Source organism: Xiphophorus maculatus, chromosome 19, assembly GCF_002775205.1.
Source record: "Xiphophorus maculatus strain JP 163 A chromosome 19, X_maculatus-5.0-male, whole genome shotgun sequence".
Lineage (NCBI taxonomy): Eukaryota > Metazoa > Chordata > Actinopteri > Cyprinodontiformes > Poeciliidae > Xiphophorus > Xiphophorus maculatus.
In genome coordinates this window covers 4,906,378-4,926,000 of record NC_036461.1, presented here as the reverse complement: position 1 = coordinate 4,926,000, position 19,623 = coordinate 4,906,378, and the positions used below count along the sequence as shown (strand labels likewise).

At 34.7% G+C, this 19,623-nt stretch overlaps 1 protein-coding gene across 1 annotated transcript in view; it reads right to left on the bottom strand.

Moving 5' to 3' along the window:
* LOC102223978 (leukocyte tyrosine kinase receptor) overlaps positions 1 to 19,623 on the bottom strand; it is a 75,967-nt gene that overhangs the window by 37,617 nt on the left and 18,727 nt on the right. The window contains exons 2-6 of the mRNA XM_023353088.1: positions 10,031 to 10,117; positions 6,998 to 7,147; positions 5,624 to 5,840; positions 3,570 to 3,709; positions 2,162 to 2,299 (exon numbers count right to left, since the gene is read on the bottom strand). Coding sequence (XP_023208856.1) covers positions 2,162 to 2,299; positions 3,570 to 3,709; positions 5,624 to 5,840; positions 6,998 to 7,147; positions 10,031 to 10,117 — 732 coding nt within the window. The remainder of the gene's footprint in view (positions 1 to 2,161; positions 2,300 to 3,569; positions 3,710 to 5,623; positions 5,841 to 6,997; positions 7,148 to 10,030; positions 10,118 to 19,623) is intronic.

Sequence of the window (19,623 nt, the reverse complement as noted above, 5' to 3'; positions counted from 1 at the left end):
CTGTCTATTGTTCTAATGTATTCTCTTCTCGGCTGGACATTTTCTTGAATCTCAGTATGATATTTTTATGAACATCTTTTCACAGAGTATTTTTATATTTGTGTGAATCCACATGGTTTGGCATTTCCTTCACTTTGCTGCTGACACACTTGAATTTCTCCTCAATTACCGTATTTTTCGCACTATAAGGCGCACCACATTATAAGGCGCACCTTCAATGAATGACCTATTTTAAAATAATTTTCATATATAAGGCGCACCGCATTATAAGGCGCATAGAATAGACGCTACAGTAGAAGCTGGGGTTACGCTCTGCATCCATTAGATCAGGGGTCTCAAACTCCAGTCCTCGAGGGCCGCAGACCTACAGTTTTTAGATGTGCCACAGGTACAAAACACTGGAATGAAATGGCTTAATTACCTCCTCCTTGTGTAGATCAGTTCTCCAGAGCCTTAATGACCTAATTATTCTATTCAAGTGTGGTGCAGCAGAGGCACATCTAAAAGTTGCAGGACTGGGGCGTGCCGTGGTGGCGGAGGGGTTAGCGCGACCCACATTCAGAGGCAACGTGGCCTCGACGCGGCTGTCGCGGGTTCGACTCCTGGACCCGACGACGTTTACCGCATGTCTTCCCCCCTCTTCTTCCTCCTTTCCTGTCAGCCTACTTTGAAAAAGGGACACTAGAGCCCACAAAAAGACCCCTTGCGGGACGATAAAAAAAAAAAAAGTTGCAGGACTGCGGCCCTTGAGGACTGGAGTTTGAGACCCCTGCATTAGATGGAGCTGCGCTAAAGGGAATGTCAACAAAATAGTCAGATAGGTCAGTCAAACTTTATTAATAGACTAGAAACCAGCGTTCTGAAAACTCCGTTCATTCCCAAAATGAATTAACAGCTGTTTTATTATTTTCCCCGAGGTAAAGTCAGTGACGTGGTATTTTCGTGACACAGTTTATCTTTTAACAACAGCAAGGTATAACATATAGTGGAGGGGAACTTTTCCTCGATTCAATAAACACGTAAAAAACAGTCTGATGCTGTTACGGTAAATCAAATGTTAGTGCAATCACAATATATATCCACTTCCGCACCTTTGATTCGTTCATGTTAAATTCTCTCGCTGCAGCTCTATTCCCGTGTTCTACAGCGTGACTGATCGCCTTGAGCTTAAACTCTGCGTCATAAGCGTGTGTCTTAATAGGAGCCATTTTGGGGTCTTTACACAAATCCCAGCGTGCACCGCTGGCTGCATCGGCGGCTGCTTTCCCCCGTTTCTTCTTCTACGGGGAAAATGAAGTCGGCATCTGCTTTCCCCCGTTTCTTTTTCTACGGGGAAAATGAAGTCGGCGGCTGCTTACCGTAGTTGCGAGACCTGTTGTGGCTCAATATTGGTCCATATGTAAGGCGCACCGGATTATAAGGCGCACTGTCGGCTTTTGAGAAAATTGAAGGTTTTTAGGTGCGCCTTATAGTGTGGAAAATACGGTAGATGCTTTTTAAAGAATGAAGTGTGTACATCTGTCATATTATTGTGTATAGCCAAAATTTAAAAAAAGGATTTTACATGTTTGTCTTATTAAAACATAGGCAACCAATTTGCAGATTTTGTTGGATGCCAACAAAATCTTCAGCCATAAGACTTAGACTTAGACTTGTAATTTATTGATCCTTTGGGAAGACTCCCTCAGGAAATAAGAGCAGGATTTGGATCACTTTTTGGATTATGTTTGGTGTAATTAGTCAGATTTAATTAATTAAAAGCAGATTTGGGTGGACCAAAGTTTGCTTTTGAGTAAAAGTCACTAAATAAATTAGTTACTACTTGCAATGAATTTATAGGGAAAAGTTATTAAAATATAAATACTTTGTATTTCAACAAAATTTTTCTAACAAAACAAGATTTGAATTTGTTTGCAATAATTTTACACTAATGAAAAACAATTAATTGGTGTCAAACACCTTTGCTTGGCAGGCTGAATTTCTGTAATCTTTGAATTGTAGTTGGCGGCAACAAAAGTATCAGTTCAGGGGCCACATATGGCCCCCGGCCCGCAGTTTGGACACCCCTGATTTAAATGAAAATCTTTGTTTTGTTTGGAAACTCTCAGGATAAGTCTTGCAAAAGCTGTTGAGGCATAGAGAGTCAGAAAGTGGCGCTCACCACAGATCAACCCCTCGTCTTCTCCTAGTGGACAGTCGGTGTGGAAGTTACACACTTGGCTCTGATTGATGCAAACGTCCGAGTTTACGCAGTGGAAAGATTTTCCACACATGAGATTCAGGTCCATGGCCTCATCACCTGCAGTCACACAACAACTCCATGATTATTCAACTTTCAGGACAAACAAGGAAAACTTTCAGTTGGTAAATGTGATCTAAAATACAAGCGCTAAAACTCACCACTAAGATTATATTTGACCACATTTTATTAAATTTTAAGCTGGAAAAGAGCCGATGAGTGTTTGCATAGGTCAAAGGGTTGCATGAGGTGTTAGTTCTTCACACTAGATGAATAGACTTAAAGCTACATCATGTAACTTTTAGTAAAAAATGTTTTTTATATATATTTATTAAGACTGTCACCATGTTGTGACAGTATGGTATGAGGCAAATAATCCCAGTGCTAATATTGCGGTCTGCAAAAATGCACAACTTCCAGTCAAAAACAACCAATCAGAGCCAGGAGGCGGGACTTAGTGCTGTTAATCACCTTCCTGTATCATGCTCAATGTGCTAAAAGTGGAAAAACAACTTAAATGCTATGCATTAGCCTTTACGGCTGTAGCTTCTATTGCAAATATATTTGCAAAGCAGTTGGTAAGCAGTTGGTAAGATTCTGTTTTTGCAGTGTAGAGAGACAAAAAAAAGCAAAAGGATTTAGCAAACATTTATGTTGAAGAAGAAATTTCAGAAATCTTGTTTGTAGGGACACAATTATTTGAAAATTTGAGCCAATAACCAATATTTCCAGTTACAGGTCTGGAAAAAATTAAGAGACCACTTAAAATGATCAGTTTCTCTGATTTTACTTTTTATCGGCTTATGTTTGAGTGAAATGAACATTGTTCTTTTATTCTATGAACTACTGACAAAATGTCTCCGAAATTCAAAGCAAAAATTTAGTATTTATTTGCAGAAAATGAGAAATGGTCAAAATAACAAAAAAGATGCAGTGCTTTCAGACATCAGTGCAAAGAAAACAAGTTTATATTCATTTAGAAACAACAATACGAATGTTTTAACTCAGGAAGAGTTCAGAAATCAATATTTGGTGGAATAACTCTCAGGTTTTCAATGGGGGCAGTGGGCTCTTCGTTTTTTCTTCCCAGCCTTTAAACAGTGAAAATAATTGATATATAACAATAAATAAATAATTAATTGATGTATAATAATGTATATTTGCTGTTTGAACCATTAAATTAAGCTGCTATAACTGTTTTTAGAGAATGTGGCAAGTATTTTGCCAGATCTAAACTGTGAGTTTAAATAAGCTGGAAAAAGAAAACTGCAATAAAATTATTATACATTTTGAACAAAAAAAACTGAGCTGCAGAATAAACACAACTCACCTGAGCCACAGTCGATGAAATCCAGAGAGTCCAAAGCCACAGTGACTTCACCTTCACCCACACAGGAAGTGTAGAGCAGGGTCACTTGAATCGGTTCATCCATCTGACCAATCACAGCTTTATAAACCTGCCATTCATTCCTGGTCAAAGGATAACAATGAAAGCTTTTTAGTCATTCATTTCTGGAAACTTCTGTAGTTAAAGTTGAAAACATAAAAATACATCTAAGATTTTTTATTGTCCTGTTTTCAATCAGTTAGGATTACGAACATTTATTATAAATGTTTGTAATTTATAATAAATTAAATTATTATAATAAATAATTCTGTCACATTTATTACGTGACAGAATAATGACAGACAAATGACAGAATAGTAACCTTTCTTAGAGGTTTTCTCAATAGTTTGCTGGAGTCTTTAATAAACAGACATGGAGCAAGAACTGGGAAACTGTCAGAATAATGCTAAAAAAAACCCGTAGAGAACAATGCAAAAAGGAAGCTACACTGCAAAAATACAAATTATTACCAAGTATTGTCTAGTTTCTAGTGCAAATATCTTAAGAAACTTTCAATAAGACAAAATCAACTTACAAGTTACTTCTCAGCAAGATATAGGAGCTTAAATAAGTCTTTAATATTTATAAAAACGTTCTTCTTGAACTGGCAGATTGTTTTCACTTATAACAAGACAATTTTCCCATGTTACAATTGAAATAATCTGCCAATGTAACCAGTACTTTTTCATAAATATTAAAGAATTATTGACTTAAAACAAGCTTGTGTCTTGTTGAAAAGTTACTTGTAAGTTAGTTTTTTCTTATTTCAAGTGTATTTGCACAAAAACTAGACCAGAAAAATTTGGTAAAATTGTGTTTTAACAGTTAGAGAATGGAAGAAGTGGAGAATGACATGGGAACCGGAAGAGCTAATCACAGGTGAGTGGAGGCACCTGGGGAAGAGAGCTGGCAGAGGGAAATTAGGAGATGAGCAGCAGCTGCGCTGAGGAACGGAGGAAATATAAACAAAAGGAAAACCCTGACACTAACAAACAGAAAAAAAAGAAAAGTTACTCAAAGGAAATAATTTTAAAACTCAAAAAATGATAATTACAAATGGTCTAATACAAGGAAAAGATTAAATCAACAAGATCAAAACATCCACAACATGATGCTGTCACCACTGTACCTTGTGTGAAGCTTTTTCCACCAAATGCAACACTGATTACTATGAGCAAAAACTTCAAGATTTTTGACCCTGAGTGCATTTTTAAATTGTAAACTGGTTTTTAATGTTGCTTTTTGAATGACAGCTTCTTCCTCTTTGAGTGCCATTTCAGCCCATGTCAGTGTCTTTTTATTTTGTCCATTTCATTCATGAACAATATGATGTCTGGAAATATTTACCTATTTGAGCAAATGAAAGAGGCACCTTCAGGTTTCTGGAAATTGACATTTTGCCTGATTTCCTTACATTTTTCCATTTACCTCAAATTCTGTGAAATAACGTACGTTTAAAAAGTTTCAGTAAGCGACGTCTGCTCACTTCTGTACGACATGAATGACGAGCTGAATAAATGGAAACGCTGTGTGTGGGGGTGTGTGTGCTTCATAATGAAATTGCAAGGTCCATTACCGCAGAGATATTAATAAAGCCAGCGTACCGACTTACTGTACAAGCCCATCCATCCTCTCTTCTGTCCTCACCAATTACATCTAAATAAATCTCCGGCCCACATCCAGAGACATGAATGCTTTTAGCTGGTCTAAAAATGGCTGCACTACAGCATCACATCAATAGGAAATACCTGCCCATGGTTTCCAAACAATACACAAGGGTCTGTCTGCTGTTCCACAATATGCAGTTCTGCCTCAAATTAAATCTTCATTTTCTTAGCTCTGCTAGCATCTGTTGACCTTGCTCTCTCTGGAGGAATGTCACCTTTCATTGTCTGAATCTGGGCGTTGTTTACTTTTATTTTACTAGAGAAGCACAAAACAAACTAATGAGCTCAGAACAACATTATTGAGACAAAGACAGACTTGTTCATGGCTACCTGTGGGTGTCTGGTCTCCTCTGGTTGAGAACCTCAGAGTGAACGATCAAATCTGACAGAAGAGGTTTGATCAAGATTGTCAGGTTGCCCAAAGTCGGACCGGATTCATAGAGAGCAACCTGCAGAATGCACTGTCTGTTGCTCCCAGGCAAGACCGGACTTATTATTTGGTGCTCACATTTCTCTGCATCAGATGGACTCAGAAGAAGAAAATGCCCTGAAGGGACAAAACAAAGAAGAAGCACTATTATGAAAAACTTTGCATGTATTTGTACTTCCATTTGGGTTTCTACGTTGCAAAAATACAAACTTTTACCAAGCATTATGGTCTAGTTTCTAGTGCTCTTGAAATAAGACAAAACTACAAAACTTCTCAGCAAGATATGGAAGCTTGTTTTAGATTAATAATTCCTTAATATTTATGAAACACTCAAAGTAAAAAAAGAGATTTTAATTTTGATGTTTGAGTATCAGCTAATTTAGAGTAACTACACTGAAAAAACACAAAATCTTACCAAGTAATTTTGGTTTTGATTAGTGCAAATATTTAGGATACTTGAAATAAGACAGAACTTAACTATTCAGCAAGTTATAGGAGCTAATTCTTTAATATTGATGAAAAAGTTTTAGCTTCACTGACAAATGATTTCACTTATAACAAGACATTTTTCCTATAACATAAATAATCTGGCAATGGAACTAACACTTTTTCATCAATGCTAAGGAATTGTTTACTTAAAATAAGACCCTATGTCTTGCTGAAAATGTATTTATAAGTTAGTTTTGTCTTATTTCAAATGTACTAAGATATTTGCTCTAGAAACTAGACCAAAAATATTTGGTAATATTTTGTGTTTTAATCATTAGAAATAAAATTTTACATTTCAATGGCTGTGTTCTGGAGGCTGAACCTTCTGCTGCATGTTTTCTCAGTCTTTTCTGGTTTTCCTGAATGGCTTGAAATTGAACACTTGTGTGCTACTTAAATAAACGCACCCAGCTGGTTTTTTGGCATTAATTTCATGCTTTTTTTGGCATCTGGAAAATGCTTCAAAAACCTTCCAAATATAATGGCACAAATCAGCAGGCCCAGCCCGTTACCTAGCAACCACAGCGGAACTCTGCCCTGTTACCTAGCAACCCAAGATTTAAAGTGACAAGAGGCCCTAAAACAGCTCATTATGAAATGAGCTCAAATTGAGACTAAAATATAATTATCTAAGAATGATTATGTACACAAATGTAATGAACATGTTAGTCCTATCCTAACCTGTTCAAGGAAACATAGGACTAACTTTAAAATATCTTAGATCTCGCATTTGATCAAACTAAAATGAGTGAAATGCAAATCGATAATTCATCAGTGAGTCTCACCATCAGATCGACCCAGAGAGTGATCAATTTCAGGCGTCGTCCTGGCCCTAGTGCCTTTGAGCTGCTGAGGTGAAACCACTGACCAGTCACTGTGAGTGTTGTTGTATGTGAAAGTCCAGTAGCACAACGACTCAAAATCACAAGAGGTAACTGTAACATAATCAGAGGTTAGTCATTATCAGCATAAAACGCTTTGAACAAACCTTTTATTTTCAAAGAGGAGTGATTATGCAATGAAAAACTGTGGTAAAAACAGAAAATTTATTATTTTCTCCCTGAAACAGAGGATCTAAATCACATGTGTCAAACTCAAGGCCCGGGGGACAAATCTGGCCCACCGTAGCTTCTTATGTGGCCAAATTACATCAATAAGCCCCTCGAGTTTTTCACCAATTTGCAAAATTCACGCAAATTTCACACAAAATGAAAAGAGCCCCACATTTTTTCTGATTTTACTGCAAATTTTTCTCAAAATTGGTTAGAAACATTGGATTTAAATCACTGCTGCCTCAGCCTTACTTGATGTCAAATTATAGTCTGTGATCGATACGGCAGGTGATTAAAAAGTCACATTTAACATCATACATTAACACAAATATCGTAAAAAATTCCTTGCAATTTAATTTCTAAATTAAATTTCTAAATCAGCACCACAAAATCTGTGATTCTAAATGCAGAACTACACAAAAACAATCAAAATCCAGGAGGGACTGATCCCTCCTGGATCTGTGAAAAGATGTTCAATTTTATTTAATTTTAAGAAACACTTATTGAATGATAAAACAAACAGCTATTTATTAATATTTTTAACATTTTAATGGGTTTTATCAATACATTTTGGTACAACTGCCCCTTTAAGAACGTCCAGATTATTGATATGGCCCAAAATAAAAATGAGTTTGACTCCCATGATCCAAAGTATCTTTGGGTTTGGTCAACAAGTGGCAATATGATAAAGCAGGAGAGGAACAGAATAATTAAGGCCAAGTCTGTAGTGTTATGGGGAATATTTTGGTATGTTACGCTAAAAACAAATAGTTAAAAAGGATTTTAAAAAACACTTTACAACCCCCAACTGCTAGACAAAAATGTGTGTTTATTTGAGCCTGTATGTATAATTCTGACCCTGATTGGTTTAGAGAAAATCTACAATAAATTCAAACTGAAGTACAGAGGGTTTTTTTTGTTTTGTTTAAAAAATTTTCTCTCTCTTTCATCATTTAGTTCTGGAAAAAGGAAGATCAAGTTAGTTTGACGTTCGTGCCTCTGATGAGTGAATGTAAACCTTTGACCAAATCTGTAGCTAAAGTAAAAACAGAGAAAAGCACAAAAAGCAGAAGCAGTATCAAAACAGAGGTAAAATCTATGTTGGCAAAAGCAAAATAACAAATAAAAACAACTTGGTTCAACTCCACGGTGAGTGCAATACCTTAAAACATCAAAACATGTCAAAAACCTCATGATTAACTAATGTTTTACATAAGATGTGCGGTTTCACCCGACTTAAACTCAGTTTATAGCAGCCAGGCAGACAGGTCTGCTGTAAAGCCTGAGTGATTGTGAGTCTGTGGGGGGATGATGAACAGGATCAGAGGGAAGAACTCATTCAAGATGTAATGTGATTAATGAAGAGGAAACAGCCACCATAAAACTAACAACACTAAATCCCTCTAGCTCCAAAAAAAACACAGAAATACGAAGCTTATCATTAAACTGTTGCTTCACAGATGCCCTCTGTCAACACTTGAAACGTCCTAAAAATATCCGCTCTGACTGAAAGTGTTTTCTCTCTGCTGAGCAACTTCTGCGCTGAGTTTTCACTTAAATAAGAACTGAAACATTAACTTTTCATTCAAACCATGCATATTTTATTTGGTTTCTTGTTACTTAATCCCTAGATATGCATTTGGAATTTATTTCAATGTTTTATCTCTTCATTTTATTAATTTATTCTTAAAAATATTTCTGGGTCCCTGAATTTCAGGTCCCTTTTGATTGCATAAGGCACAAAAATGCCCTTCTAAAGGTAATATATTACACTGTCTATTTATTTTTTGATCAAATGTATTGTCATGAAAAGCATTCTTGATTTTTCTGAAATTTTTATTTTCCATTAATTCCAAGTTAAGTTAAAGCCTAAAAAGATTCTGGAGATTTCTCTTCAAATATGCAAAATAGACATAAGTATTTGGTTTTTCAGTTTCAAAACTTGATAAAACTTAGGTGATCCAAATCCATTTGTTTTTTACATTTTATTTAGTTTGTGAAAAGTTGCTAAATTATTAAATATACAATATTTATGTTGTAAATATCATTGTAAATTTCACTGTTTGACATTAAATCAGAATAAACTGACAGTAATATCAATAAATTTGAGTATATATCACTATAAGTCCTGTTTTTCAGATTAAAAATACCTTAAAATAACAACATTTAAGCAGGTATTAAATACCCTTTTTATCAAGCCCACATTTCTGTAATAAAATGTGATTTTTTCAATTCATTTGATGTATTATTCTTATTTTTAATGTCATGTTTTCATTGACTGTAAGGGAAAAAAATAAAAAATGAACAGAAATAAAGGCTTTCAAACATCTATCAGTGTGTAAATAATCTATATAATATGCTTTATTATTTAAGTTCTTGAAATAAATGAACTTTTAATAATATTTTAATTCATTGGATGTGTCTGTATGGAATAATCTAGTTTCAACACTATCCAAAATATTATGCATGTTGTGGCAAAAAAACCCATAAAAGACCAAATAAAAATGTGCATAAAAAAACAATAAAAACACATTAATTAGAAACATCAAAAAGTCAATATAACAAAAAAATTAAAATTAAAAATATTGATAAAAGAAAATGTAAAATCTACTAATTTCAACACAACCAAAGTTACACAAAATAAAACGAGAAAAGACTAAAACAGTGCTGGAGCTCGGGGTCAAAACGCTCACATTCACATTCATATAATTATCTCAAATCATCGTCAAAATATTCAGTTCAACTGTCTGAACACATTAATCTTACTTTGGGTGTCATCCTCCAGGTGAGGCAGAAACTCATCTGAGAAGTTCTCATCAAAGGTGTAAGAAAACGTCTGCCAGGCGTTGCTTACTGTGAAAAGAAAAACAGAGAGGAAGAGATATATGCCACTGTTTTGCTTTGGTTAAAAAGACAAACAACATTCTGCCTGGTTGGAGGAGAAAATACTCAAGTCAGATAAGGACTAAAGAGACGGCGCATTGAAAAACATCATTTATTAGCTAAATATATGCACAAACAGACTGAGCGCAGGGTCAATCTTCCTTCTTCACTTCTTCCATTTCCTGCCAGTAAACAAAACCTTTCATAACCTTCATCTTCAATATTTGTGTATCACTTTATTTTCCTCTGTAAAGTTTTATTCAGATTTCCAGTTTAATTGAAGTTAATTTCAGCTCTGCTTTTTGCAACAACAAAAAAACCCAAAAGATTTCCAAACACTTAAAAACTACTTGGAAGAGTAAAATAATAATCTCACATATACAAGAATAAAAAAATGCTTCAAGAAGTCACATCAAGATTATAAATGTTCTCAAAATGGCCATTAGTGGCTACATATACTGATAAAATTACATATAAAGCTGTTAAAATATGAATAAACAGCTTTCTCTGCATTTTATGAGTACTTGGGTGTCCAAAGTGCGGTCCGAGGGCCATTTGTGGGCCTTGGAATGAGTTTGTGTGGCCCCTGAAAAATAGTTCAAATTTGGTCTTGGGCATATGGAGCCAAAGCTGATGATATGGACACTTTTTAAAACTGTTTTAGGGTGAGATTTCCATGGCACGTACACATCTTACAAAATGAATAATTTTTCTTTCATTAGCAGATGATAGCATGATGTCACGCCACAAACATCCAACAACTTTTCACTCAGAAACAAAGGTTTTAAAAGAAAATTCTCATTTTTTACCGCTGGAAATGAACCAAAACCAATTTATAGACCAAGAAAATAGAGAATAATTGACTCAAAAAGTTAAATAAATGTAAGCATTACTGCTAATTTCATACTAATGTTGGTTTCAGTAAAAAAAAATTTAAAAATTACTTTTTCAATTTATTGTTGTGCAGGTAAGGGAGAAAGAATTCACATCAATATGATGTTTGCATGTTTTAATGGAGAGAAAAGACTAATTTTGTCCCCTGAAGATTTTCAACTTGGGGATTTTGGCCCTTGATACAAAAGTTTGGACACCACTTTCTTAAAGTTAAATACTATTAAACAATTTTTCATGTTAATGGAGTTTGGCAGAATGTAAAGAAATAGACACACAACTTTTTCTAAAGGCTCTATTTATGCGTCTCTCTACAGCCTAGAAGGCCAAATAAAAAGTTGAGTTTGAACTAAAATAGACATTTAAATCATTTAATGTGCATAAATAGACATGCAAACTAATCTTGCAGATTCAATCTGTCCTGCTAGACTGGTTAGGATTCCTAAAATTAATATTTTACATGTTGTTTAGCAAATTATATATTATAAACCCTCAAAAATGAGAAAAGCTTTGAGCTGCTGACTGAGAGTGATGGACTGGGCGCTGGACACATGACGTGACTTCGTCATGCTAACTAGCATGACGAATGGACCAAAGAGGACAGAGAGGATTACATCTCCGTGCCGCTGCCACTTCAATCTGCCGCTGATCTCTGAATAGTAGCATGACTGTTTCTCTGCAGCCTGTAAGGCGAAGGTCAAACAAGTCAAGCAGAACAAACTGAGGTTTTCAAGAACAGCGGTTTTCCTTTTCATCCTAATCGGTTAGAGACGTAAATGATAAGGAGATGAAAGGCGGCCGAGCTATTTATTGACAAATATGGAATGAAAGCTCTCATACAGACTGCTGAATATCTTCAAAATAAACTGGAAAATTTCAAATATCTAAAAAAAAGCGGGATAAACATTGACAGACTTGTATTGCCATAAAACCCTTTAGCTGTGAAGCTGCTCTACAACGTCTTTCTTTCTAACACTTTCAGTAGAAAAAAAAACACTTTTATACAAAGATATCATTTACAACACCAACAAATGTGATGAGCACTCAAGACTTTTAAAAAGTGAACAAACATCCAGCTCTTTGTTGCTTTCTAAGACCAGAAACACTGTAAAACATTTGAAGGTGGTTTAACTTGAAAATGAAACTTTACCTGCTGCCTTGGAAATAAAATTTAAGTCAACAAGAATATTGTTTTGGTTTGAACTCAGAAATTAAAGTTCATAAAGTAGATTTAACAATGAGAGACAAATTGTCTAAACATTGTTTTGTAAGTTCATTAATCTTGAATTGTGAGTTTTAACTTAACCATTTAATTATTTCACAATATGCAAAAAAAATCAGCCCTCATCTAGTTAAAGAGCCACATTTCTCTGTTATTTTTACTCACAATATCAAGTTAAAATAACTACGGTACTTATTTCACTTTATAATAATTTAAATTCTTGTTTCGAATTGCATGAACATTTTTGATCTGATAATGAATTTTATTAAACATCACAGTGAATTCACCTCAGAAACATGTAGTGTGCAAAGGGCATTAAAATAAACACAAGAGTCAGATCAATGTAGCGCACTTCCATATCAGGGTACTAAAACATGCTGCTAAGCATTCTGGGAAATAGTTCCCACTCCTGTCTTTTTCTTCTTTTAATTTTTTAAGTGTTAGCCTAAAATCTGTAGTTTATTCAACTCTTGGATGTTTGACAAAATTAATAAGTTAACACCACTTACTCCTGCAAGTTTATTTTTTACAAACACACATTTAGGCTCAAAATCTAAAAACTCACTGAATTTATTTGACTTTAAAGAGAAGAAGACAGTAGACAACTAAATGCGGCTCAAATGTTTTACAGTGAAAGAGTAAAGATTGCAATTATTCGTTTAAAGGTAGAGCTAAAACTAAACAACTTCTAATAATATTCCACTTCCTCGTTCTGTTTGCCATTTGTTCTTTAAAAGGTAAGAGTCTAAATAGCTTCAACAATTTAATTCAGCCGTGAAAGAACAGATTCACAACCTCTGTGTGTCTCACACATCCAACAATTCATCAAATCCACTTTTTCTACACAAGTAAGTGGTAAATACAAACACAAATGTGTTTTCAGCTGAATGATGCAGAAAGAACAGAAAATCAGAAGATCATGCCATGACTGCTCATGTTCCCAGCTAGCTAGCATGTAGTATCTCTTTTCAGCTAAAACATTCATTCATTCATTCATCACTGCAAAAACACGAAATGTTGCTAAGTATTCCTGTTCCAGTTTCTAGTGAAAATATCTTAGTTCACTTGAAATTAGACAAAACCAACCTATAAGTAACTATTCAGCTAGATATAGGAGATTGTTTTCAGTGAATAAATCCTTAAAATTGCAGAAAAAGTACTTGCTTCGTACTAGCTTGTTTAAGCAATCGGCATGTACTACACTGCAAAAACACAAAATCTTACCAAATATTTTTGGATTTGTTTCTAGTTTTAAAATAACACAAAACTACAAAACATCTCAGCTATAGAGGAGCTTGTTTTAAGTCTATAAATCCTTAATATTGATGAAAAAGTACTTGTTTCGTTGGCAGATTATGTCACTTATAAAATGCAAAAAATGTCTTGTAATAAGTTAAATAATCTGCCAATGGAACAAGTACTTTTTATGAATATTAAGGAACTATTTATTGTTGAAAAGTTATTTTTGTCTTATTGTAAGTGTACTAAGATATTTGCACTATAAACTAGACATAAAAATTTAGTAAGACTTTGTTTTGATGGGGTTTTCTCAGCTTCAGTTGTATCTTGTTCTGTTATTCTGCATTTATAATGTATGAAGGAGGATTTAAAACATTGTAGATAAAAAAAAGAATGGTCACAGAGAATACATTTCTACCAAAAAGTTTAGAAAATATAATCTAAACTAGTTCCACTCGTACTTTTTCATAAACACTAAGGAATTATTGACTTAAACAAGCTCTTATTTCTTGCTAAAAAAAAGTTAGTTTTGTCTTATTTCAAGTGTACAAAGATATTTGAGATTTTGTGTTTTTGCAGTGCTGTAATTTTATCATTTTTCACTGCCGTTGGTGGGGTTTGTTTTTTAAGGTAACCCATGACTCAAGTCTTAAATGTGAAATGCTTGAATTCCTCTGCTGGAGGCATAAACTGGCCCCCTAAAGAGAGCAAACAACGGCCTTAGACTTGGAGGAGCTCACTCTCCACCCAGCATCTTCACGCTCAAAAGGTCACGATTAATTTTTTCACCATATAACATCTAAAATCTGTCCCTTTCGCTCATCCTTTCTGCTGACATTTCACGGCCACAGCAGGGCTACTCGCTTTAACTCAGAAAGCAGAGTTTCATCACTCTGATGGAAACCATAAATGATTTCAGACGGCCTATGTTTCAAAGAATTGTTTTTATACTTTCTGCTTGTGGTCCAGATGACTAAAATATTACAGTTCCTGATAGAAAAATAGCAGTTTAGTCCTTAAAGATGAAGAGTTTCAGGATTTTTTTGCCCTCGATCCATTATAAGACACAACCTTACACAAGTTCCACAATTGACCATTAACTTTTTTAATATGAAAAGTAACCAAAAGATGCAAAATAAACTGTTTCTCAAACTTTTTCAGGCTGTGGACCGCTTACCCCATTTAACAAACACCTAACTCGAAATTCCCCCCTCAATAACACAAGTAAATATATCCAATTTGAAATTAAAATATTAGTCTCTTAACTTACTTATTGTTATCTGTTTTGTAAATGTGGCAAGCCAAGACAAAATCACAAATAAGTCTATTTGGGGCGTTTAGTTATTTACAGATTCAGAAAGTGGATTCTACGCTTTTCATTATTGTCCAATAATATATATATTTTTAAAGTTGATCTTTACTACCAAGTGTTGTGTGAATTAATAACATGTTAGGGATATTTGTAATGTAGAAGCATAACGAGAAAAAAATAGACTTGAGTTGCTTTACCTGAAACAAAAATCCTCTTTTGCACTAATAAATATAAAAATTATCCACCCATTTATATCAATTATATTTATTTTCCGATTAAATAAAAACAACAATAGCTGTTAGCACGTAAGCAAAGCATTGTAAGCAAGCAAAGTAGTACAACAAATAACAGTTCTCACCAACTGAGACTCGGTCATGGCATAGAGCCGTTCAAAAGAATCGAATCGCTCATGAATGACTCACCAATACTCTCAACGATAATTTCTTGACTTCCTCCAACCACATAATCTTTAAGTTATTTGTTTCCCACCGGTATCTTCAGCTTCACTTTTGAGTGACACGGTTTTAAGCCACTCATCTATTATTTTTTTATGCTAGCTTTAGCGTCGCCTTTTGAGCTGACGTCACGGCTAATAAACGGTCGTTTACATGCAGTACCTAGCAGACCACTAAGGGGCGCCCACGGACCACAGTTTGAGAAAGACTGCTCTAAGTTTTAGCTTGTGTGAAGTTTAGTTGTTCTTTTGTATCTGTCCGGAAAAATTGGAACAACTCAAAAAAATGCTGGAGAATTTATCCAATCAAAAAGCTGGATTCGGGCTTTTGGGACAGAAATTGGGCAGTTTTAACCAAATTCGGACCCATTGACCCAGGATATGGTCAGGATATGGTAAAATAAAAAAAATTACCTCATTTAAAAATGTTGACTTCAGGCTCAGTATTCACGGATTCACCTATTGGTGGGCTATTTTTATACATTTGAGTGGAAAATTTGCATATTTGAGGATTTTTCTGTTTAATTCACTGGATTTCATAGTGAATAATGAGTTTGTTCATTAGCCTTAAAACTATAAAAGAGGTAGCAGAAATGTGTGTCAGTTATGTTCAACACCAAGGAGTTTCTCATTTAAAATATTTTAAAACGCTCTTAAACATAAAGTTAGGCTTAAAATTCTTTGTAGTCCTGGCAGATTTAGATTTAAGGTAACTTGTAACCCTGACTTAAATCTGGCAGAGAATATGTGGAGGGAGCTAAAGATTAGGGTGAAGGTACAGAGGCTGTCATTGAAAAACCAGTGCAAACATTCAAAACGTTGACTGCTCTAATAGGAAAAAACTTTTTTTTTAAAAGTATTTTCAAAAATTAAACCCACTTCTACAATGTCTTCTTTTTTTTTTTTTTATCAATGCCTGACTCATTTACAATCCTAAACAAACATATTTGTTGAATCAAAGTATGTTTTAAAAACATGAGTGTTAAATTATTTGGTGGCTTTTGTGTGTAATTTCACCCACCTAGATTTTATTTATTCAAATATAACGCTTAGTAATGCTGGCTACCATTTCTTTTCTTTTCAACCGATTCTTTTGAAACTTTAACTGCAGGCTTTGGTCACTTTAACCCATTTTATTGAAGTTAATCAAACCCCATCATCACCCATGTTGGGTTAAATGAACCCTGATTCAGCAAACATTTGACCCAAGAATCAGTTAACAAAACAACTTTGTGTTGCTTTTCAACCAATAGTTTAGAAAAAAGAAGCTAATCAATAAATATGTAGATTAGCTTATTAGCTTCTGAGGGTAACTGGCTGTTGTCTCTTTATATATACAGACATGTAAGAAACAAACTAAAACATTCACAATTTACTCTTTTGTTACATTGATTGCTGATTATAGAAATCATCTGCAATGAAACTTCATTAACGTTTTAGAAAACGTATGAGTTTCCTCCCCACCACCTTGGACTGGCGATAGCGCACGCTTAGCACTGGTTATGTCTGTTTTTACAGCTGTAGAAACAAATCTAGAATCCTGAGACTGGTTTTGTTTTGACTCCAAATGTTTGACGGACCAGCCAGAGAAAATAACTACGCTTGACTCCTTATCCAGCACTACAGACAAAAAAATAGCAAAATCCGTCATTTATGCACCATCACTTTTAATCTAATAACACCTTTTCGACATGATTCCTTCACTCAGATGTTATTCTTCATGGTCAGGGCATGGAGTGTTCTGATAATGAAAGTAATATTCAAAAATTTAGTTTTTAATCACTTTGTTGTATTACTGTGTTTGTGGCTGCAGAACGGACAAACCAACAAAAAATAGGTACAAACCGAAATAATGGACATGTTTTTCTCTGGATGTATTTCATACAATCTGCTTTGTAGATTCAATGTAAAGATAAAGAAAATGGCGGGTCAGCAGTAAAGAGGTTTTGCAATTATTAATGGTTGTTTAAAATATTATTTGTTTATTAAGCTGCCTGTAGTAAAGTATCTGATGTAATGTGTGCGTTTTTGGCTGACAGCTTTTGGACAGAATGTAATCATGCCTGAATGCATCCAAGAAAAAATGCTGGACTGGAACAGAAAATACAGATATGTAAATGCCGTAAGAATTTTAGCACTTTGAAGTATGATTTTTGTCAAAAGCAACCATTTAGAGTGGCGGATTATAGGCAGACATGGCTAACCACAAACTGTATTAAATACATTCCCTGGGTGCCAGTTTGTTAGGTATCCAGGCTGCCATCTCTGGTTGAATTTTATTCTTCTACTTATGAACTCAAATTAAGAATTAGAGAATTTGCTATTACTACATATATGTTGTGAGGTCATTATGTTTTACATTTACAGCGATGACTCTGCAGTCATTGTGTGTATTATAAAGTTTGTCACTGTCAGAAAAACAATCATTGTATCTTGGATGTGAACAAAACAAAGGAAACTGGACTGGAGATAAAACAGTAAAGCTATGAATAAGAAGAATAGCTAATTTTACAATACATTTTTCTCATGTTATAGGTGAAATAATCTGCCAGAGGAACTAATATTTTTTTCATCAATTTTAAGGAATTATTGACTTAAAACAAGCTCAGATATTTCACTGAATGTTACTCATAACTTATTTGTGACGTGGAGTTTCATAAGAAGGAGCTTCTTAAAGAAACAGACGCCCAATTTCAAGGCATTAAATTACAAAGTCAAATTTCCTTTAAGTCATGTAGCACTGAAGATAACATAGTTACTTTATTAAGCTATAAAATGGCACTATGTGATTGGAAAATACACAATACTGTCCCTTTAAGTTGAGCTGTACTCATGTTCTGATTTAATCTCCACCGTGTCTTTGCTACAGGGGGTCGCCCTGACTTCCTGTGTCATCTGTGGTTTATTATTAGCATGACAGCAAACATATTGAACACAACCACGTCTAGACGGTGGTTGGACTTAATCTGTTATAATCTATGTCTACCAGATTCACCAGCTCTTCCCAGTCTGTGGTTTCCCACATGGAGTGTGGGAACTGGTTGTGCTCCACTGTGGCTGCATGTAGACACACCTGGTATGCATATAACAAATCTCTCTGTTCCCTATGGGGCAGGAGAGGAGTCCAGAACATAATTGAATTTACCAGAAATTTTAAAGAAGGCCACAGGTTTTTAAATCTGCTGCCCTGCCGTGAGTGTGTATATGTTCTCACAGGCAGTGTCTGCATCCGTATGTAAACACAGATGGAAATAATGCTGCTGAACTTCTTTGGGAGATATTTTTACGATTGTGGAATGATACAACAGATGCCATAAATGGTCGATTTAATAAATAAATGCAAGAAATATATGCCAAATTCAATTCAGTTTATGTAATTTTAAAAGGTACTTAGCCCAGAAGGGTTAATTAAGACAAAAAAAGCAAAATTTTTCTTCTGTTTCTTTGAATTGTAGTTGAAAGAGATGCAAAAACATGTGCATTTGTCCTTTCTGCTACCTGTTACACAGCTTTACAATTTCATTACCACTTCTAGTTGTGTGTCCTGAATGAGCGGGACATTTCAGCACATAGTGAAGAAACTAACATTCAGTTTTTAGAAATCTTTGTTTTGCCTTGTGACAAAAAGGTCTTACATACCGTTTTGTATAACTAAGAAATTAAAATTCAATGCAAGCAGGAACGAATGCACAACAAGATGCGCTAAATGCACAACAAGATGCATTTTCTTCTCAGGTAGAACATTTACAGCTGTGCTGAGAGCGTGTCGTAACCCTCATCACCTTCATTCAAGCGTGAGTCACTCTGTGGGTCAGTTCATGGTGTTTATTCCCCTGCAGAAAGATACATGAGTGGACTAGAGCTGTAATTTTGTGTAATCATAAAATCTGTTCCTGTCAGATCTGAAAAGAAAATGCAACAAACCTTGAGAGTAGAAGACGAAGAAAAGTGAATAGTTTGACAGGTAAAACAGAGATGATGCTCCACACTAATTAATTTTGAATATGAATTTTAAGGAGTATGCTTGGTGAAGTAATTCACCTACAGTACTCACAGCACGTCAGCCCGAATACATTTTCAAATTTGTTTCTTACTAGACATTATGCAAGATGTTCAGAATATGTGGCGGTGTGCACCACTTTGAAAAAGCATCTGTCTTCCTACCAATTTATTGGTCCGATTACTACCAGACCTATATAATAATAATAGTTAAAAAACATCAAAATAAAACCTGTTTGACGCCATAAATATTTCTAAAACAAACTCCTTATTTTTCAATCAAAAGTTGCTGATATCTAGCAGTTTTGTGACTTCAGAAAACCACCGTTGAAGCATTTCCATAATTTCCCTATAATTTC